This window comes from Hyperoodon ampullatus (genome assembly GCF_949752795.1).
Source record: "Hyperoodon ampullatus genome assembly, chromosome: 11".
NCBI lineage: Eukaryota > Metazoa > Chordata > Mammalia > Artiodactyla > Ziphiidae > Hyperoodon > Hyperoodon ampullatus.
Genome location: NC_136924.1, coordinates 58090339 through 58111847, shown reverse-complemented (window position 1 = coordinate 58111847; position 21509 = coordinate 58090339). Strand labels below are relative to the sequence as shown.

General features: G+C 60.1%; 1 protein-coding gene across 5 annotated transcripts; it reads right to left on the bottom strand.

Annotated features, from left to right (window-relative positions):
• Window positions 1–30: 30 nt before the first annotated feature.
• Window positions 31–16438, bottom strand: TNS2 (tensin 2; the record flags this gene model as incomplete). 5 transcript variants are annotated; one of them, XM_079714824.1, is made up of 29 exons in its annotated part: window positions 31–670; window positions 841–870; window positions 977–1045; window positions 1140–1308; window positions 1719–1796; window positions 1964–2041; window positions 2154–2246; window positions 2452–2577; window positions 2890–2979; window positions 3095–3687; window positions 3810–3960; window positions 4102–5313; window positions 5504–5617; window positions 5699–5764; window positions 5853–5982; window positions 6239–6314; window positions 6584–6644; window positions 6739–6851; window positions 7409–7492; window positions 8320–8384; window positions 8472–8594; window positions 8887–8937; window positions 9215–9386; window positions 9635–9684; window positions 9838–9876; window positions 10168–10206; window positions 11099–11136; window positions 11637–11745; window positions 16118–16438. In XM_079714824.1, the coding sequence occupies 29 exons, from the start codon at window positions 16190–16192 to the stop codon at window positions 532–534; spliced, it is 4233 nt and encodes a 1410-aa protein (XP_079570950.1). In that variant the 3' UTR covers window positions 31–531. The 5 variants fall into 5 exon arrangements, with proteins under 5 accessions (XP_079570950.1, XP_079570946.1, XP_079570948.1 ...); XM_079714820.1 differs by lacking the exon at window positions 16118–16438 and adding an exon at window positions 13335–13447 and having other exon boundaries at window positions 11637–11740; XM_079714822.1 differs by lacking the exon at window positions 16118–16438 and adding an exon at window positions 13373–13447 and having other exon boundaries at window positions 9215–9404.
• Window positions 16439–21509: the final 5071 nt, after the last annotated feature.

Here is a 21509-nt window from a genome sequence, read left to right as displayed (position 1 = left end):
CCGGAAACAAGGCATGACTCCAACTCCAACTCAACGTTATAGAAACTCTTTATTATTAGACAAAAATAGACTCTTTTTTAGCCCCCTTTTCATGTGATCCTACTCTGATCTCTCTGCTCAGAGGGGAGGCAGAGGAGGGAGTGCCTTGCTCCCCACACTCTCCCCTCTCCCTGCCACGCTGGGACCTGCAGCTGGGTGGAGCTAGCAGGGCCCGTCTCCGCCAGCGCTGATGTTCTCGCGCAGGTAGGGCCATCCCCATCTCCTCCAGGCTCCACTGCTGATGCCTCCTCACCCTTCACACACCCATCTCTGCCATCTGCTCACATGCAAGGTCATCTCATGGGCCCGTCCACTTTGCTTAGCAGGCTGGGGGCGGGGAAGGAGAGCAGTGTCCCAGGCTGGTGTCCGCTCCCCGTTCCTAGGGGAGGGGCTGGATCCCAGGTCTCCTGGGTCCAGGCCAGGGGAAGTGAGGGCTGTGGGGTGCTGAGAGGGGCGCAGTGTCGACGTGGGCTCGGAGCTTGTGGCCTTCCTTCATTTTCTCTGGCCCAGCAGAACTTTGGTGATGAAGGTGACAATGGCGCCTGCAGGCTGATCTGGGTCAAGCTCTGCAAAGAGGTGACACACATTCTCCCAGGGGCTTCCCGGCTTCTTGGCCACGAAACCAAAGATCCTGGGGGTACAAAGGCAGGATGGGGAGGGCTCAGCATCCCTTCCACAGGGACTGCCACGCCAGGGTTGGGGAGGAAGGAGGTGCCTCGATGCCACGCCAGTGCCATGCCAGTGCCACGCCAGTGCCATGCCATGCCAGGGAGGGGCGACTACACTCCCAGGGAGGCTTACTTGGAGGTGGTCCCATCCGGGTTGGTCCATCTGCAGAAGGAGAAGAACTGTGAAGGGATGCACCCGGGGAATAGCTACCAACGGAAGAGCTGGGCTGGGGACTGGGGGGCAAAAGGGCTGGGAGGGAGAGGGTCACCTCCGGTCCTGAGGGTCAGTGCTGGCGAAGGTGATGCTGTTCACTGGATAATGGCGGCGAAAGAAGAGCCTGTGAGGAGGAGGGTGGGGAAAGTCACCCGGAAAGGAAATCGGGGCCCCGGGGCCTGCGCCCCCCCCCCGGGGGGCCTGGCACGCACACTCACTTCCTCTGGTTGTCTGTCAGCGTGATGCCCTGGGCTGAGACCTTGAAGTGGACAATGGCTGGCGTGGGGCGGGGGCTGCAGCTCAGAGCTGCGGAGCTGGCCCGCGCCACCGCTTGGGGGCCTGTCAGCGACTCCGTCTCCACTGAGGTCAGGTAGAGCACACTGCAGGCTGGGGGGGCGGGGGGTTGGAGGGAGCAGCGGCTCTGCCTGCCCCCAGGTCTATCTTCCCTCGATCCCCCCACCCCACCGGTCTCGCACTTTGCCCAGCTAGTGCGCTCGGGATGCGTGTCACACAGGTAACCTGTTAAAAAGGCAGATTCTATGACTCCCCAAGATCCACAGTCAGAGGTGCTGGAAAGAGGCCTGAGAATCTGTGTTCTAACAAGCCCCCTCGCCGCAGAGCCTAGACCAAGGACTCCCTCTCCCACTGTGCCTACAGATGCAGGGCTCCCCCTGCCCTCATGGGTTAGATGCATCCGTCAGGGCCCACCCACCCACCTCAAGGCCTTTCAGTGCCCCATGTATCAGCAACGGCCCCCTTGGTGCCCAGGGCGGGGGAAAGGAGGGAGAGGCCCGTACCGGCGCCCTGACGTAGGAGGTCTGCCGCTGTGCTCATGTTGGTGGGCACTGGGGCCTCTGGGGCCTCCTCCAGAGGATCTGAGGGAAACGGGGGTCAGCGGGGAGTGGCAGTGCTGGGAGCTGGAGGGCACCCTCTGCCGTCCCCGAGGGAAGGCAGGCAGGCAGGCGGGAAGCCAGGGCCTGGGATTCTGCCTTTGGCTGCAGTGGGTGGGGAGAGGTGGGAGGACAGATGACCGGACACCCACCTTTGCTGGGAATGCGCAGGCAGCAGGGCAGGGACAGCGGGGAGATGGAGTGCTGGGAGACCAGGGCCGACAGGCTGCCTGCAGGGGAGAGGCGAGCGGGGTCTCGAGGCACCCGGAGATACCCGCAGTCTACCTCCTCTTGGCCTCCCTGGACCAGCCCAGTGCAGCCTTCCCAGCCCCCACTTCTCACCAAAGTAGGGCTCGCTGGGGCAGCCCTTGATCTTCACCCCTTTGGGCCCAGTCTCAATGAGAAAATGGCGGACCAGCTGTTCCAAGGGGTCCCCTGAGTGGAGGGGAGGGGAGGGGAGAGGAAGGCTTCATCAGATTCCAGGTTCTGCTTCTCGCCTGATGGAATTCTTTCCTGAGCAGGAGAGGACACTTGCTCCTTCTCCCCACTAAGAAGTGACATGGCCCACCCTGCCTTGCCTGGCCTCTGGTACCTCCCCACACCCCACTCCCCGTTTCCCTCATGTTTGGCCATTCTGTACCTTTCCAGGGCTGGGCGCTGGGTGGGGGCGTGGCCACCTTAAGAGCCAGCCCATAGGCTCCTTGGAATGAATGACTGTCCCTGATCAAGAAGGCCCCAGGGTCCTTGTCCTTCAGCAGGGCAATGGCTGCAGGAGGTGGGAGAAGTCTTCTCAGAGGCTGACTGAGCCCCAAGGAGCCCCTCCGCTCTGCTGCCCAAGTTCCCCAGGCCTCTGGCCCTAACAGCTGCGGCGACAGCACCCGGGATGCCACTGGGGAGTCAGCGCACAGAGCGCTGACAGTGTTAGACCTCCTTGGGCCCGAAGCCCAGAATCACCAGCTAGAGAGGGGCTCGGCCCAGAGGAGGCCCGCTGAGACGGGGAAGAGGCACCGACTGGAAGGTTGGGCTCCAAAGCCGAGCCAGAGCCCTGGACAGGGGTGGGCGCAGGCTGGCTTCTCACCTTGGTCACGGGACAGGTGTGGCTTATACCAGAACTTGGACGTATCCTGGACAAACTTGACGTTGCTCTGGCTCTCTTGCATAGGGGGCTCTAGGACAGGGAGGGACTGAGCTTGGCCTCAGGGCTCCCCAGTCCCCATGCCATGCCCCTCCCTGGGAAAAAGGGTTCTCCCGAGGTGGCCCCAGCCACCTGAAGGCCTTTATACCTGGGGGTTGGGGGGCATTATCCGGAAGCAGAGGTGCAAAGGTGACATGGTGACTCGTGCCTCTGGCTGGTGGCGATGCCTGCTCTGGGCCCCAGGGTCCCGGCTGTTGCCCAGGCCCCAGCAGGTGGCGCTTCTCGGGAAGTGGGGGCTGGGTGGGGCCACTGATGTCAAAAGATGCAGCCAGAGGGAAGGCAGGTACGGGTGAGCTCCGCGGCGGCGGCTCTGGGCTGGGCACAAGCCAGGGCATCTGAGTAGGCACAGGGGTGAGGGGGGACCCGTCCGGGCTGTCCGGGGAGTCTCGAAGGCCCTGCCAGGGGGCGTGGCGGAGGCCGGGCAGGGTGGTGGGTACAGGGCCCCTTGGACTGGCGCTGTCCGAACGGCCCCCCGGGCTCCTCTCCTGAGGCCAGTCGTTGGGTGAGCTGGGCGGGGAGGCTGAGGAGAAGGGACCAGGGGCCGGAGGCTCAGGCCCACTTCTTGCTGGCAGCTCTGGAGCTCTTTCAGCCCCTCCCTGGGAAGCAGGTGGCAAGGCCTCTCCGGGACTCAGTCTCTGAGTGGGCGCCAAGGTGGGGGACCTAGTGTCCTGCCGTCGGGCGCTGCGGGGTGGGAGGGCGGGTGGTTAGTAGAGCCGCAGAACCCCGTGAAAGCTGCCCCCACCCCAGGCTTCAGGGTCTGCCCGGACCAGGAGGCGCCTGAGCTGCCCAGCCCCTCTGGGTACCTCTCCTTGCCCTGGACTGGGCTGCTGGTGTGCAGGGGCGTGGAGGGACCGGATAGCTCAGAAGAGGCACTGCACTGGGCATCTCGGGGAGACCGAGGCAGGGTGCTGTGCCCGCTGGGACTCTCCCTCCAGGACACTGGCTCCGGCGACTCTGCAGGGAAGGTGAGAGGAGGGGCTGTGAGCCAGGAAGAGCCCCTTCTGTCTGGCTTAGCTCTTTCTCACTCTGTGCCTTCCCCCACCATCTTCCAGAGCCCTCCACTGCCCTGGGCACTCCCCATCCCAGTGCCCTCACCTGCAGATGCCAAGGGTCCTGCTGGGGCCAGGTGCCCGGGTGGCGGATACCTGTCCCCTCCCTCCTCTGCAGGGATCTCGTAGCTGAGGTTCCTGGATTGCGGGTAGGGTGGACTGCCAGGGGAAATGGAGCCAGGCCGGGGGGAGTGGGCACCAGAGCTGGGATACCTTCTGCCCTCGCCTGGAGACCCGCAGCTGTGAGGCACCCGGCCATACGCTGGGCAGTAACTGGGAACCGCTCCTCCATAGCCGTATGTCACCAGGGCAGGGTACCCTGGATGCCCATACCTGCCTTCGGGGCACATGGCGTAGGAGCAGCCCTCATGCCCTTCCTCGCCTGCCTTGGGTGGCTTCAGGCAGCTGTAGTCAGGCACTGGGGCATGGTGGTGCCCGCAGGCAGGCACCAGCAGGGGCAGCGGGTGCCCAGGTCGCACCGGGTGCAGGAGGGGCTTGCCAGCCTCATTCGCCCACCCCTCTCCAGCCTCCCTCTCCAGGCGCAGCCCATAGAGGGCTGCCGTGGGCAGCGCTAGCTTCTCCTCACAGGCGGGGCATGAGCACAGGGCAGGCAGCCCAGGGTCCTCCAGGATCACCACCTCCCGGTAGCCTGGGGCGCGGTAGCCAAAGTCCCCGTTGGCTGGTTTCCCCAGCTCAGGCGGGTAGGGGTACGGCCCCTCGGACAGCGATCGGCAGAGGCGCCTCTTCTCCACGGAGGCCTCAGCATAGCCCTGTGGGGGCCCCTCGTAGGCCCCGTAGGCCAGCCGCCTCCTCTCCAGGGTCCCCTCTGGCCGGTAGTAGCCCCCATTGGGGACCCCGCAGGGTTCCCGGTAGCCCTGGCGGCAGGAGCAGTGGCGGCTGAGGCCAGGCCTGTGTCCCGAATACATTCCAAGGCGGGGGCCTCCGCCCGCCGGGGGCTGCTCTTCATCATCGAGGATGGCCGTCTCACGCCCAGCTCCCCGGCCCCCGGCGGCCACGCCACAGCCCCCCAGGAGGCGCTCCAGCTCCCGCCGCTCGGCAGCTGTCGGCGGTGGCCGGCCAGGGGACTCAGCGGCTGGCTCTGTGGTCAGCGTGGACGAATGGCCAGAATCGCTGCTCACAGAGAGCAGCGGGGGCGGGGGCGGCTCCGGAGAGGGCGCCGGCGGGGTCTGGTGGGGGGCCCGCTGCACCTGGGCGTAAGGACTGCCATCCAGGGGTCCCCGGGTATGGGTGACGGAGTCTGGATGGGGAGAGGATCCGGGAGGGAGGGCAAGCAGGCAAAATGGGGAGAGAGAGAGAGAGCGTGTGTTAACAGGGGACAGCGCAGGAGACTCCAGCTCAGGGGGCGTCTCTTGGGAAGGGTGTCTGCCTGGGGAGGGAAGAGTGTGCCCCCCAAAACTCCACCTCCTGCCACCCCACGCCCCACACACCATCCACACTGTCCTCGTGGTGCAGGTTGAAGTTCTCGTAGGAGTCCCAGCGCACGGCAGGCTCTGCCGTGTTGTAGTCAACAGAGACCGAGGGCTCGTTCCGTGGAGTGCTGCCTACGGAAGGGCACCCGGGGGTGAGGAGCGGGGAGGGACGGCACCCCCCGCCCCCTCGCCGGGGCCAGGGCTGGCTCTCACCTTTGATCTTCTCTGGGCTGGAGGAGAAGACGAACTCCACCGAGGCTTGGAAGGGGAACCTCTCGTCTGCGGGGAGTGGACGGTAAGAAGCCAGGCGCCCGCCCACCCGCCGTCCCTTGGGCTCCAGCCCCCACGCCACTTGTCTCCAACTCACCGGTCCAGGCCTCGTCCAGCTGGTCCTTGGGGAAGGTGAGCCGTGGTCCATGGATGGTACACGTGTGGAACTGGACTCGGAACACGAGGGTCCGGTCAGTCCCCCGGCTACCCCTGTGATAGCACGTCACCTGGGTGAGGGGAGGGAGACCGGCGTTCAGGCCCTCGTGTCCACTCACGTCTCCTCGGTGCTTCCACCCTGGGGACTATCTGGCCACGGCTCTGCCTTGCCTGAACCCCAAGGTGACCTCCCCATCAGGAGGACGCCCTCTTTGCCCTCCCATCGGCCTCGAATCGATGGCTCACCAGAGACTGTGCAGCTGGCGGCTTGTACCACCGCCCCTCACCCCACCCCCAGGACTCTCCCTGTCGCTAAGGCCCCCTCACCATGACATCGCCTTTGAGGAGGAGAGCTGGCTCCAGGCTGATGCAAAGCTGTGGGGGACCAGGGCCTGCAACATGACTGGGGAAGAGAGAGGACAGAGGTGAATCAGGGGCACTCGGGTGTACGGGTGGCTGTGAAGAGTCAGGAGGGAGTTGGGAGATTGGAGACTGAGCACTGCCTTAGTGAGAGGCCTGTAAGCATCAGCCTCCCCATCTATAAAACGGATTTTGTGATGCTATTAGTTTGTGGGTGCAGTGGCTGGAGCTGAAGGCCCAGCTGTCTGGGGAGGCTGGAGAAACAGGGACCGAGGGAGCAGGGAAGCAGGGGCCTGGGAAGAGAGCACTCACTAGATTCCAGATGTGTAGACAAGCTGCATGGACTGGTAGATCTTGAGGAAGGGCTGGAAACCTGGAGGGGCAAGAAGGAGAAGGCACGTGAGGGGTGCTGAGTGGAGGGGGTGGGGGACAGCCCGCTCCCTGGAGTACATTCCAAGCAGACTCACCCGTGCCAGGTTCAAAGGCTGGCAGCATGGGCACGAGCACGTAGTGCAGGAAGAGAGGGCTGCTGTTCATTCTGATGGAGCCGGACAGCAGACCACTGAAGTAGCTGATATACCTGGTGGGGGGACGTCAAGGAGGACGTAAGCCCCTTCCTCAGGAGATCCCCTGGTGTCATCTCAACTACGAACGCTGCCCCAGCCACCTTCTCCTCGGCGCTTCCCTCCCACCTTCCAGCTCAACAGAGATTTCTTCCTTGCATCTAACCTCCATCCTTCTTGCTGCCTCCGAGGTTTTGTTCTTGCTGTTCCCTCTGTCTAGAATGCTCTTCCCCTAGATCTCTGCCTCACGTTATATAGCGGTGGGCCCTGACTGTCCTGTGAGTCTCCGTTCATCACGAGCCTCAGCTTTATTTTTTGTATAGATAGCACCTGTCATCATCCAAAACGACCTTGTCTCCTTATTCACAGGTTTATTGCCGTCTACCCCACTAGCATGTAAATAAGCCCCACGAGAGCAGGGACCCTGTGCTTGTTCTGCATTCTCAGCACTTGGCACAATCCCAAGCACACAGGAGGTGCTCCAGGAAGGTGTGCGGCATGAATGAGAGAAGCTCGGCCTTCGTAGCCACGGAGAGAACTGCTCCTCTGGCCCATCCCCACCTAGGCTGCTCACCGGCGCTGGGAGGGCTGCAGCTCCGAGGCCACCTTGTCCTCACAGAACTTCCGCATGGTGAGGGTAGCCAGCGCCTGGTCCGCCCTGGGGAGAGTGGGACCAGTGTGGGGTCTTAGGGGCTGGTCTCCAACCTGGTCTCCCATCCCTAAGCCCCAGGGGAGGGAAGAGAGGTGCGATTTCCCCCAAGTCTAGAGGAGGCCCAGAGTGGTGGTGAAGAGAACTAGAAACCCCAGTCACTTTACTAGTTGTTGGACCTCGGGCAATTGTTCCCTGAGTTTTAGTTTCTTCCTCTGTAAAATGGGACAATAAGACCATGTTATGGGTTGAACTGTGTCCCCGCAAAAGATATGTACCTCAGAATGTGACCTTATTTGGAAATAGGGTCATTGCAGATGTAATTAGTTATGATGTTATACTGGAGTAGGATGAGCCCTTAATCCAATATGATTGGTATCCTTAGAAGAAGAGAAGAAGAGACACAGACACACAGACACACAGGAAGAAAGCCATGTGACAACAAAGGCAGAGATTGGAGTGATGCATCCGCAAGCCAAGGAACACCAAGGACTGCTGGCCAGCCCCAGGAGCTAGGAAGAGGCCAGGAAGGTCTCTACCCAGAGTCTCAGTGGGAGTGTGGCCCTGCTGACACCTCGGATTTTAGACTTGTAGCCCCCAGAACTGAGACAACAGGTTTCTGTTGTCTTAAGCCACTTAGTTTGTGGCACTTTGTTACAGCAGCCCTAGGAAAACTGTGGTGAAGTACAAGTGAGAAAAAGGAGGTGGAAAGGTCAAGTTTAGAGTAAATGGCTCTTCTGAACACTGAGGTGGGCTTCAGAGGAGATGGGCTCGTCAAGGGCCAGCTGGAGGAAGGGTCACTGGGGAAGGGGGCGCTCGGGGCCGGGGAGCCTTACCCTGCAGAGATCTTGCTGTAGTGCATGTAGGCAGAGACGATGACCCCGAGCTTGCCCTTGCTCCCCTAAGGACAAAGAGACAGGGATGCAGGGCTTGCTGGGGGCCCTGGCTGAGGGCACCCCAGCCCTGCGAACTCGTGCTCCCAGCTCACCTTGCAGTACAGTACGACCACATGCTGCGGGTCAGCACTGAGCCACGTCTCCATGGCTTTGCAGATGGAGCACAGCTTGTCCAGTGGGGGCGCGTGCAGCTCAGGCCAGCCAAAGTCCTGGACCTGAGGGGTGCAGGAATGGGACTGGGGCTGGTGGCCACCAAAGAAGAGGTGGGTGGGGGTGGAAGAGGGACAGGCTGTAGGGGCCTGGAGACAAGGTCAGGGGCCTGTTGGCTGTGTCCATGGCAGCTTCAACACTTCCCTCACCTGGACAATGGGTTGATACCTGCTGCACCATGATTTGGGGTGTCCCAAGTGACGTGTCATATGGGAAAGTGCTTCAGAGCGAAGCAGATGGCAATTGCTACTATTAATACCGAGGAGGCAGGGGGTGATGGCTTTAATCCCCTCCTACCTTGGGGTTTAGGCGGGTCAGGTCGTGTCTTTTCTCTGAAAGGTTGAAGAGCTGCAAGTAAAGTGGGGGCATTAGGCGAAGTGACCCCAGGCAGCGAGGCGCGGTGATGCGTGGAGGTGGTATCGCCCGCTGTGACCCTAAGGAAGGGTCTTTCTCCAAAATGAGGAGGTCGCTAAGGCCCAACCTAGCTCGTACAGCCCAGTCGGCGTTCCAGGTTTGCGCCCGGGCCCCGCCCACACGGGGCTCCGCCTCCGCGGCGTGACGTCATGGAGGGGCCTGGACCTCCCAGCCCTGTCGTTGGCTGACTGAGGCAGGTCCCGCCCCTCACCAGGTACTTGTCGCGGTGCTTGGATTGCAGCACGTGAGCCAGCTCGCGCAGGTGGCCCCGGTGTCGCTGTTCGTCGGGCCGCGCGGGGAAGGCGGCGGCCAGGATCCGCTCCGTCACGTAGGTGAGGTCCAAGTCCCAGCGGCGCTCCATGAGAGGATCCAGGCTGAAGCTCCTGGGGAGGAGGCGAAGTCTGTGTTAGGAACAGGGCGGACAGTGGGGGTGGGGCGGGTACCGGAGGCTGGTGTGAAGGAAGGGTGTTTGGCTGACTACAGGTGAGGTCTCCTGGGTCCTGAGAGTGGGTGGGACCAGCTGGGGGGCGGCGCTGGCCTGGAGAGCTTTGTTGGGGGGCCCTGCTCTGGGCTGAGGTGTGAGGCCAGCGTAAGGGGCTCATATGGGACCACACCCCACGCCCTCACTTACCGGGGCAGAGTGCTGCGTTGCTTTGAGTAGTTCAGAGACTTGGTGGATCCCTGGTGGATGAGATGAGACTTTGCACACGTCTTTTGTGCCCCGCACTCTAGGCTCCCCACTCCAGAGTTCCATGAACTTTTGCCTCAGAAGAAACCTAGGTCCTTAGTCCCAGAGCTACCTGCTTCCGCCCCCCTCCTCCAGCATCACCTTACCAGGTGCTCTATGCGCCTCACAGGGGCCGTGTTTCTCCGCTAGAGGGAGATGGGGGAGGAAAAGGGAGTGGTTAGGGAAGGGGCAAGGACCAGCTGGTGTCCCTGTGAGGGATGTACTGGGGCGGGGGGGGGCGGAGTCCTAGCCCCCAGCAGGCCCAAGAGGACGAGAGCAGAGGGCTCAAATGTTTTCCCACTGCCTCAGGGTGACCACTCTCCACATTAGTCCATTCACGGTAACCTCCTGGGGGCCCTCTCTGTGGCCACCAGACCTCTGGACACCGCCGCAGCCAGGTTCCTTGCCTCGGTCACCCCATCCCAGAGCATACTCACCAGCTCCGTGGGAGGCAAGGCCTGACAGGACGAAGTCACCTGGAAGGAGACGGGAGTGAGGAGCTGAGCTGCTGGTGAAATGGGCTTTCCCGGGCTTAAGGATGGGGCCACCCCTCAGCTTCAGCAAGAAGGTGGAGGGGCTGTCAGCAGATGGGCGCAGGCTGCAACTGAGGTTCCTCTATTTAAGGGAGCCTCCCCTCTGGCCTCTCGGTCCCCCACCCCTGGGCCCCCCACTTGTTACTCTTGGCTTCCAGCCCCCTGCCCACACAGACCCCCATTCATCCAGCTGCAGGGCAGGAGTTATATATAGAGCCATGCAGGCAGGCCACGGCCAGGGACGGACACTGGCCTCTTTCACTGGGAGACCCCGCCCCTGGGCACACAGCTCCCCAAAGCCAGCTCCAAGGCCCTAGGACCCCTCACACTGCAGGAGGAGGACCAGGGCACCTCCCCAGAGATGCGGCTGTCTCAGGTTCCCAGTGAACAGTGGGTGCTATCTACACCTTGCACCTTCTGCCCAGCCTTTCCAGGGCCTAGGACAAGACCCACTCAGGCATCCTGAGGACCCTTCCCCAGAAGGAAGGCACAGCCCATCCGGCTGCCAGTCTCCGAAATCCTGCTCTGACACCCACCCACCCCACCCTTCCTCCTCCTCGTTCTCCTCCTCTTCCCCACCCCCCATCCACTCGCCAGCTGCAGCCTGGGCACCGCACCAAGACAAACGCTGCGCTGTCGCTGTCTGCGCTGCCTGGGCCAGCCCTCCAGGGGGTGGAGTAGGGTGGTTCTTAAAGGGCCCAGTACAGTACCCTCTCCCACCCAGCAGGGGTTCCCCAATGATGAGAAGGGTGGAGGGTTGATGCCAGTGTGGTCAGAGAAGCCTGTTTCAGAGGAGGAAGGGACCCCAGTCCCCCTCCCCGCAGCAGGTACCCACCTTTGCTTCACATTTTCTGTGTGTCGCCACCTTGCAGACTAGAGGGGATGGAGGGGAGGAGAGGGGTTAGCAGGGGCCCACTGGGGCAGTGGCAGGGGTGGCCCTCTCCCATCTCCCCAGGCCCTGGAACTAGACCTTGGGACTTCCAGGACTCTGGCTGTACTGAGCTGGCTGGAGTGGGGGAGCAGGGGCAGAGTTCGAGGGAAGCGCATGGCAGTGGTGCACTACTGCCCAGGCCAGGGAGGGTGGGAGCCAGGGGTAATGTTCTAGGGGGGGTGCGGGTGAAGAGGAAGCAAGGGAGGAAAGCCTCCAGTCTCAGGTGACGTGGGAAGGTGATTTAGAGTACTGGGTCTCCTGGGGTGCTGGGGGAGCAAGGGCTGTTTGGAGGGGACGCAGTTCCTCTTGGCTCCCACGTGGCCCAGCCCAGGGGCAACACACGCAGTACGGGTTCTGTTCTGCGGTCTGCCTGCTGGGGTTGTGCAACCCAGTGGTGCTGGGTGATGCTCGCAGAGTCACAGCATAGGGCAGGGCGCCTCACCTCGGCACGAGACGCCTGTCCCATCGATGGTCACCTTACACACTGCACAGACCGGTGGTTTCTTCCGGAAAACCTTCTCCCGGAAGCTATGTGGCTCAGCTTTCCTAGGCTAGGTGGAGGGACAGACAGACAGAGGTGTCAGTTCCCATGGGCCCATCTCCAGGACCGGGCCGGGGCCTGAGCACTGCACAGTTTCTCTTCTTCCATCCCAATAAAGCCCCCAAACTCGTAGAACGCCCTTGGCCACAGCTGTTTCCGGGCAGTTGTAGGGCTTGTCCTAGACAGTGCATAGAACCTGGCCCCTTGCGTCACCCTAGCTGGGTCAGCTCCTCCCCAAGGGATCACTTAGGCCCCTCACGTGGCCCTGGTGTGTGATACCCTTGCGGTCACTGCCACCCAAGCCCTAGAGCTTCCGTCCTGGTGTGGGGGGATGGCGCTCCCTGACTCCGCTATGAAGACAACCCGTTCTCCTCCCATCTTGCCCTCCCCAGCTGGAGGCTTCGGTAGAGAGTGAGCAGGGAGGGGGTCAGACATGAATGTACGGTGTCAGTCACACAGCACCCAGACTGACCCGGCAGGAGGGCCTCAGCCAGGCCTGCTCCCCTGGTCCCGATGTCCCAGTCCTCCAGGCGGCTGACACGCCCTCCTCCCCCTACTGTCAGAACAACATGTTTACTCATTGTGCACCCAGGCGGCAGGCAGCAGTTGTGTAAGGAGGGGGCCGTAATGCTCAGAGGGAGAGGCAGATGGAGGCATGACTTGGAAATATTTCGCTGCCTTACTGCTCCGGGATGTAGTAAGCACCCCGTCACTCGAGGAGGTTCAAGTGGGATACCAGCGTTGGAGGGGGAGAGGGTGGAGCAGATGCTCTGAGGCCCCTCCCCACCCAGAGTGCAGTGAGCCAGGAGGCTGGGATGCCCCCTATGGCCCAGGCCTACCTCGTCCCATCCCTCCCATCCTCTGGGGACCATTTGCTTCCTTGCCTCTTCTCTCTTCTACCTATTTTTCTCCTCCTCTGGCGTTCAAGTTCCTGCCTTCCTCCCCCATAGTATTGTCTCATGTTGCCCTGAGATGCTTCTTTTGGGGTGAGGCTGAGAAAATGTGGGGGAAGGCAGTGATGGGGCCTCCAGGCCCCTCAGCCTGGGGATGCAGGCAGCACCTCTGGTCTCCTGGCTGTCGCTGAAGCTTCTGGATTAAACCCAACTTGAACTCTTCTGGGCTGGACTAACTCTCCCAGACCCACTAGGAAACTTGGGTGCATTTTGGCATTAATGGCACACACAGATGATATCAGTGGAAAGCAAATCAACCCCCGCTTGTCTAAAGCACTCCTGAGACCTGGCTGCCTCCCTCCCTCCCTTCGCCACCCCCATCCCATCTCCCACAAATTTCTCAGCTTAGGGACGTCCTCTCTGGGGTTCCAGAATAGTACCCAGGAAGGTCCTACAATGATGTATACCTGCCTGGGTGCAGGGCTGGCCTGGGCTAGGGCAGGGAATGTGTCAGGGGAGCTGAAAGGGACACCAGGTTTTGCTCTAACCCTAACGTCTGCTGCTCACGCCACAGCCAGACCTGGCCACTCCAAAGGGAGACAGTAACGAGGGGATGCGGGACAAGGGGAGAAGGCTGAGGAAGCCGAAACTGGGAAGGGGGTCTGGCCTGGGTCCTGGCCCCCTCCCCCACTGCCCACACCTCCACCCCTGCCCCTCGTCTGCCCAGCCAATGGGCAGTCCTACCCTGTTGGTGGCCCGGCTGCTGTCCCTCCTCCCCAGGGCTCTGAGCAGCCTCTCCACTGGGCCGCTGGACTTCATGGTGTCCGGCTGCCTGGGGTGCCGGCCGTGGGGCCCGAACAATGCTGGGGCCTGGCCCGGGGCTTCCTGGAAGCGGCCTGGCGGAGGCAGCCACTTCCCCTGGGTGGAGAGTAGGCTGTCTGGCTGGTGTGAGGAGAAGCCCAGCCCTGGAAGTGGAGGGGAGTGCAGGCGGGAAGGGGGCAGGTCGCTGCTCCAGGAAGTGGGGGCGGGTGGTGGGGGTAGGAAGTGGGGGAGGCCAGGAGATCAGATTCCCAGGATCTACCCTGCTGGGAGTGTCAGCCCAGGATCTTTTGCCCTCAACCCACCCTGCTCTGGAGCTGCCCCATGCCCAGGGATCTGCCCTATCCAGGGATCTGTAGGACCCTGAGATCCAGCCCCCAGTGGGGCGGGGCAGGGGCGGGGTGGGAATTTAGGTCTCAGGGCCGGGCTCAAGGGCCAGCGGGGAACACCGCGTCCCAGCCAGGCCAGCCTCCCGGCCTGAACTCTCAGGCTCTCTGGGGACTTCTGGTGGGGGAAGTGGGAGCTGGGAATTGTGACCCCAGCCAGCTCAGGACTGAAGTGCATCTTGAGGGTCAGGGAGAATGGGACTGAGGGCCAGCTTCCTGCCTCAGTTTCACCAGTTGTGAAGAAATAGGAAAAGGAGAACGTGCACTGGCCCCCTGCCCCCACCATCTACACTGGAAGGTCAAATTCCAGCCGCAGTCTGCTCTGCGCACAGGAGCGAGCCATTCTCCTGCCCCAGCCCGAGGCATTTGGGGTCCTTCTCCTGAGAGCTCCCCGGCTGCTCTGCTCCTGACACAGTCCGCTACTCACCTATTCCCTGGCTTGTTTCTCTCAGGTCCCTAGCTCTTTTGAGCCTTGCCACCCCAAGCTCTAGGTCCGGGCCCCTCCCCGCCCCCCGAGCCTGAACGCTACCTTCATGGCTCTCCCAGCTCCGTTCTCCTTCCTCAGCAGCTGTCCCAGGGCCCGAGGACCGGACAGGAGGCCCCCCTCCCAACACATACTCCACGCCCCTCCGCGGGCCTCCTGCCTCCCTCCTGGGAATGCGGCCAGCTTCCTGTCCCGGAAGTTAAGGGAAGGAGGTGGATTGGGGCCTTGGAAAGGATGGGGGGGGGGGGAGTAATCTTCCGAAAGTATAAGGGGTTAATAGCCTGGGGGTCCTCAGCCCCAAGCCTTGGACAGCAGCTCCCCAGAGCAGTCCAGTGGAACAGTCCAGTGGCTTGAAAGAATGTGCAAATGTGCGTGCCCCGCCCCCATTTGCAGCGTATTACTGAATGTCCCAGGGCTCTGGAAGCTCCCCCAGCTCTGGCTTCTCCCACCAGGTCCTTAACCTTCCCTCTCCCTCCCCCAAGCCCATTCTGGGTTGGTCTAACCCTGCCACTGCGCTGCTGCTGGGATGAGCCCACTCAGGACACTTCCTTGGGCTGCCTGGACTGGGTCTACCCTGAGGCTTCTCCCTTGAAGCTCTAATTCTCCTTGCAGGTCAGGAAGTCTGCCCTCAGGGTACCTTAGCCAGAGGGAGGCCTAGCCTGTAACCGGAGAGGGGCACTGGCTCTGCAACACACTCCCACCCCACGAGCCCTGGCTGGGTCCCAGGACATTCCAGGCCCCTGGCCAGTGTGGGCAACCGGGCCTGGCCTGGTCCAGTCCCCAGCCCTGCTGGGAGCAGGAGAGGTGCTGTGGTAGTGGTGGGATGGCCCTTCTCCCCTCCTATTACAGTTACCCAGACCAGGACCCCTCCAGCAGGCTTCTCTCTACTCCTGCTGCCTCCCGAGAGGCTGAAAGTCCCCTCACCTGGCAACAGGTCCCCACACCTTCTCTGACCCTCGCTCTTGTCCTCGTGGGTGGCTCACTAGCCCCCGTGTTGGGTGGCCAGGGAAGCATGGCTTTGAGTCCCTCCCCACCCTGTGGAGCACCTCTTAAGTGAGATGGGATGGGAGAGCGCTGAGCCTTCAGGCAGTGCTGAGAGGAAAAGCAGCTCGCGGGGGCAGGCCTGGGAAGGCCAGGCCAGACCCCTGGGACCCTCACCCTCCTCCTGTCTGGAACTTTCCAGAGCCCGTCAGTCTCTCCCCCAGCCTGGCCCCCTCTTACTCCCAAGCCCTGGGTTTGTTTGGAGAAACCCCTCCACCCAACACTCCCCCTTCCTGGAAATAGCTGTGGTTGGATGAGCGGCTGGGAGCCCAGCCGCGAGGAGGGGTGAGGCCCAGGGAAGGAGACAGGGAGGGAAGGCGGAGTGTGCGAGTGTGCCCAGGGTGACCTGGAGAATTGACGATGGAAGCCGAATCTGCCTCGGTTTCCCCAGATGTGAAGTAAAATAACAAAACCCTGACTCGCACTCTCCCCGGCCAGTTCCCGGCCAGTTCCCGCCCAGGTCCCGGGCCTGCAGGGGCGGCGTGTGCGCCCGGGACGCGCGAAGGCGAGACTGCCGGGCCGGGGAGTGACCGTTGGCCGGCCCCGCCCCCTGGTCACCTTTCCGGCCTCCGGGCCCCGCCCGCTGCCGCCCCCGGCCCCGCGGCTCCCGATCCCCGGCCCAGCGCGCCCGCCCCGCTCCCCGCGCCCACTCGCCCCACCCGGTGGCCCCGCGCCCCCTGGCGACCGCCCCCGGCACTGCCCGCCGGGCCGTGACGCACAGGCCGCCGCCCTCCCACCCGGCGCAGCGCGGCCACTCACCTGCGGGGGGCGCCCGGCGGGGCGGGGGCGCGGCGGGGCGGGGCAGCAGCAGGGGGAGCCCCCGGGCCAGCCCATCTCGCCCGGGCCCGCGCCGAGCGGACGCGGAGGAGGCGGAGGAGACGGGGCGGGCGCGCTGCGCTCGCCCCTGCCGCTCCCTGCGCCGCCCTCTCCTCCCTCTCGCGGGCTCCTCTCCCTCCCTCTCTCCCTCCTTCCCGGGCTCCAATCCCCACGTGCCGCCCGCTCCCCGCCCCTCGCCCTTCTCCTTCTTCCTTTTCTCCTCCCCACCTCTGGCGAACCCACGCGCCCAGGAGCTGGGAAGGAGGCATGCGGGGACTGGCAGAGACCCTTGGAGACCGGAAGAGACAGAAATGCGGGGAGAGATTTTGAGAGAGGTGGACGCGGAGAACACAGGGACAGGAAAATCTCAAGAGTCCTGAAGAGACTGACCCAGAGGGACACAGGCAAAAAAACGTACGAGCCAAACAGACGCAGAAGAAAAGGTGGACACAGGTCCAGAAGGCACTAGAAACAAGGGTGCAGAGGACTGCCTCGGCCTCTCTCAGTCCGGCCCCTCCTCCACAGGAGTGCATTTGGGAGTGGGCCTGACCCCGAAATCAGGGGTCACCTGCGGCCTGGCCTAGTGGGGCTAGCGCTACCTACGCACCGGGGCTTCAAACGAAGGCATCTGGTATCACTTCTGTCCCAAGTCGCTGGGCGCACTCCTCTGGTCCTCTGCCACGGGAGACTTCTCGAGTGCCACCTAGTCTGCCCCAAAGGACTCACAGCGGAGGACCTTCAGGTCAAGTTCAACCTCCTAACCCCACGCCTAAGCTGCTCCAGTCAGCCCAAACATCGCCCTGCTTTGGACCTGGACTGTCATTCCTGTTCCCTAGGATAATTCTATTAAAGTCTTCCTCTCATTTAACTCAAGTTCCAGGCTTTCCAGTGGACATGGAAATTTATTCTGTGGTCTAATCTCATTCACTTCTTTTGCAGTGTCTGGATCTGGTACTGGATAGGAACTTCCTGGAGTTGAGTTAATGGGCTGTGGGGCTGGTTTGAGTTGTGCCACCCTCGAGGGGAAGGTAGAGGGAAAGGATGTCTTTCTAGAAGCTCAGTCAATCTATTCCCATTCCCAGGTTCCCCAATGTTCTTTAGCAGTGAGCACTTCCTGAACCTTTCTCCCTTCCTCACCCTCCCCACTGGGTTTTCCATGATGAAAACTGGCGGGGGAGGGGGGCAGGCGGATTCTGAGGAGCCGGTGCCCAGGCCTCAATGCCCAGTGCCTGCTCAAGGCAGCCAGTATCGCCAGCACTAAGGCCTTCTATCCCTCCCTGTCTCCTCTCTCAGCTGGGTCTTTTCTGTGCTCATCTAGCCTTTGGCAAAGGCTGAGAAGTCTGGTTCTGATTACGAGGGAGTGGGGCACCTGATTCTAATCTGGCGGCAGGGACGAGGCTGGGAAGCTGCGGTTGGTGACAATGCAGGTCCCTCAGAGACTGGCATTTGGGAGGGGTAGGTGTGGCTGGGACCGGGGAGCCTTGATCTTACTGCTCTTGACTGAGTTGGTGTCCAATAGGCAGAGATTAGAGCGGCAGGAGTCACTGGGATCTGGAGGAAGGGCCGGGGGATTGGAATGGAGCGGGGGAGGGAAGAGGTAGGGAGGCACTGGGAGAAGGTGAGAGGCCAGAGTCTGGAGAAGACCAGAGGAGAGAGGAGAACCACAGGGATCAGAGGCTACTGGCGAAGGGGCAGGGCTGAAGGTCATTCTGTGTATTTTGGTAAGATTTGATTATGTAATCGAGATAGCCAAGATATGAAAATTCACTCACTTCTATGGAGCCTAAGTCTACCTCTTTTAAAATCTTGCTCTTTCCAGAGTTCATTAGGGTCTTTGGCTGGGCCCTGGGATGCACGCCAAAGGGTAGGTTTTAGAGGTACCGAAGGAAAGACTGGGACCCAGAGAAAACGTACTTGACTGGATCCCAGAACGATGGGAGGGCTAGAGCGTCACACTCATGCTGGTATTGCTGCCCCTAAGAGGATTTTTTTTTGGCCACACCGCCCGGCTTGTGGGATCTTAGTTCCCTGACCAGGGATCAAACCCAGCCCCTCAGCAGTGAAAGCCCCAAGTCCTAACCACTGGACCGTCAGGGAATTCTCGCTAAGAGGAACTTCTGAGGTTCCAAGGAATTGGGGGAGGGTCGTAAGATGGGTAGCTGAACTTCCAGGGCAGACTTGATTCCTGCTCTCAATGTGAGGATGGGGGAAGGGGGCTGCAGGGGGGAAGCTGATGAGGAAGGTTGAGAGTGAGAAAATATAAAAGGTGGCTTGGAGGGGGTGAAATTATAATGGGTGGCACGTGGCACATAGGGCCAGCCAGGCATCCTGACTACCAGCTCAGAGCAGAGGGAACTTTAGAAAGGAAGGGGAAAGGGAGGAGAAAACCAGGATCGTGTTAGTGAAGGTGAAACAAGTTGAGGAACACCCTCTGACCCTTCATGCAGGTTTTCTTACCTTAACTACGCAGGGGACAGCCCATCCTGGCAAGGAAGTCTGAACCCCCTCCTCCCTGGTCTGGGGTGATCCCATGCCTGTGACTGAGTGTGCTCAGATCCTGGGGGTGGGGGACTATAGGAGGAGAGCATTGAGGGAGTAGGCTGGTCTGGCTGGAAGAGGTCAGGGGAACGTCAGGGGAGGGTTTGGGCTCGGGGAACCAGGAAGAGTGGGGGAAGGGGAAGAGCTGTCTCCAGAGGCAGATCTCCTAGCTGAGGACAGAGGCTATATTGTCCAGCTGGGCGGTTGCTGCAGCTGGGCGGGGAGCTGCACAGCTCGCCTCTTCCAAACTCTTTCATTTTGCTGAGGCTGGGGGGTGAGGGAAGGCAAGTCTTCCCTTCACATTTGTGGCCCTGGGGGCTACAATGGTTGCTGAGAAACAAGGTTTTATTTGAGAAATAATGCTTCCCAGGAGCAGATGTGTAGCTCTCCCACTTCCTGAGAAACCAGATGCTGTGAGCTCACTTAGCGCTCGAGGTGACGCCCTCAGCACTAACTGGGACCCTGCCTTGGGATCCAGAGCCTAGTGTTTGACTCTGTTTAGAAGAAACTAGGCCATGTGGATTGGAATACACGAGGGACCCGACCAGACTGAAGTTGATGCCAAACCTGCAGCCTCTGGTCGCTCAAGATTTACGTAGGTTGACAGGGCTGACCCATCCTGGGACCCATTTCCACGGTTGGGCTTCTGAAAGAGTCCACACATTCTTATGACTGAGGATGGGGGCCATACCGGTGCCTACCTTTCCCTTGAACTTAACAGTACCCTGTTGGGCCACGGTACAGGGAGTTTACCTCCCTGCCTTTTCTGTGCACAACCAACACGAACCTCTTTCCAGTCAGCCTTTCCTAGCTTCATCCTTCTTTCCATCATCATTTACCCAGACCTCAGTATTACAGTGAGGGGAGTGGCTTGAAATGAAGGCTTTGGAGGATGTGACTGAGGCTGCCGCCTGCGGTGGAGCTGTAGTATGCAAGTGCTGCCTTGTAGGCTGTAGGTACAGGCAGCCTGGGCCGGAGCTTTTTCTCCCTACCCACAGGGATCACAGCACACCAAGCCACTTATCGGTCAACTTCAGAAGTCAACGCACCAGCAATAAACTACAAGAGCAGCTGCTGCTGCAGTTGGCCCAGGAAAGCCACCTGTGTCACTGTGCTTTCATCTCCTTACACCTCCCGCCCCACACTTCCTCTTGGCTCCAAGTCCCCAAAATTGTCAACTGAGGTTTCCATGGCTTTCTGTGCTCCCACCCCCTTGTGACCTTAAGGATTCTCTGCCACTGTTCTAACCTCTTTCCTGCCTCGCAACAATGAAGTCTGTCCCTAGCTGTTTGGAAAATTCCCACTGCCTGTGCATTAAAAGTGGCCTCAGTTGTAACCCAGACCACCCTGTCAACCGTAACTCCTCTGCCTGTGTGGTATAGCCTAGGACAGCAGACACATCGCCTTTCCAGACTGAAGGGTGGAGGTTTATGGAGACACCACCTCAAGGACATGAGGGTTTATCTCTAGAGTTCCCGCTTCATCTTATGACTAAAATAAACAGTACAGGAAATGTAACACAGATACTCTCAAGTATTTAAACACCAGGTAAAAATGGAGGGGAGCTGATGCAAATTCCCAGTTTTGGGGCCTCAATCAACAGATTCCTCTTGTAGTCCCACCCTCCACCTGCATAAAATGGTGTCCAGTACTGAGAGGAAACTTTAGAAAGGGTGTGTGTGTGTTTGAACAAAAAATGCAGAATGCGGCATGCACACCAAAACACTTAGGCATTAAAGTGAACTTTAAAGATCAGATTTATTTGGAGAAAACAAAAAACCCCACAACCTAAAGGATGGGATTTTACATCTCAAGACATCTCCCAGGTATTAAGTCTACAGATTACAAATCATTTTCATAGAAGATATTTTTGTACAAACTTTACACGTATTGAGGAGCGGGTCATAAATCCCTGTTTGTTTTAACAGGGTGGCAGGGTAGAGGAATGGGGGAAGAAAACAGCTTTTTTGGACACATCTATTTGGAAGCAGACATGAAGAGGGCAAACCCTACTTTTTCATCATCTATAGCAAATGGTTAAAAAAAAATACCCTCTCAACCTTGGGTATCTCTAAAAGCCACTTCCTAGCTACTACCCACTCCAAGCCAATTATTTAAAGTTACTTCACTTGGTATGTCTTTTATGTCCACTGGGTAAATGATTCATTATGCTCACTGCTGCAGCACTCATAAACCAACACCCCTGCACGGCTGTAAAGGGTCTAACCTAGGACTGATGCAAGAAGAGACCAAGATGTCTTTTCTCTGCAGGTACCAGTATTGCCTGTAAGGACACCATCTGTTGAGCTGACAGTACCAAGGTGCACATAAAAGCAGGCAAGTAAAGCTACTGTGTTGCAAGAGAAGCCAGGACCTTGTGAAATGTTCTTCTCCATTATCATTTATTCTCTCAAGGGGATGCTAAAAAAACAGAACCAAAAAAACCACACATTGGTCTAAGCCACATTATAAATCCAAACATTGGTGTGAGATTTCACTTGGAGAGAAGGAAACTTGTTTTTTAAAAAGCCCCTCAAACCCCAATCAAGGTTGTAAGAAAGGCTCCCAATTTTACCACCCTCGCTCACCACCTAAGACTGGTAATTCTAAAGTTTTCTGAGGTGTAGAAGGGGTCAAAGCAGCAGGAGCACGAATGGCTGGAGGGAAGGAGTATCAAAACACGAAGGAGCCAAGATCTGCTTGAGAAAAAGCAGTGATGCTTCCTCACTGGACAGCTCCCAGGGGCTCTAGAGAATGCTTAGGAGGTCAAGTATGTGACTTAAGCAGAAGCTGCCTG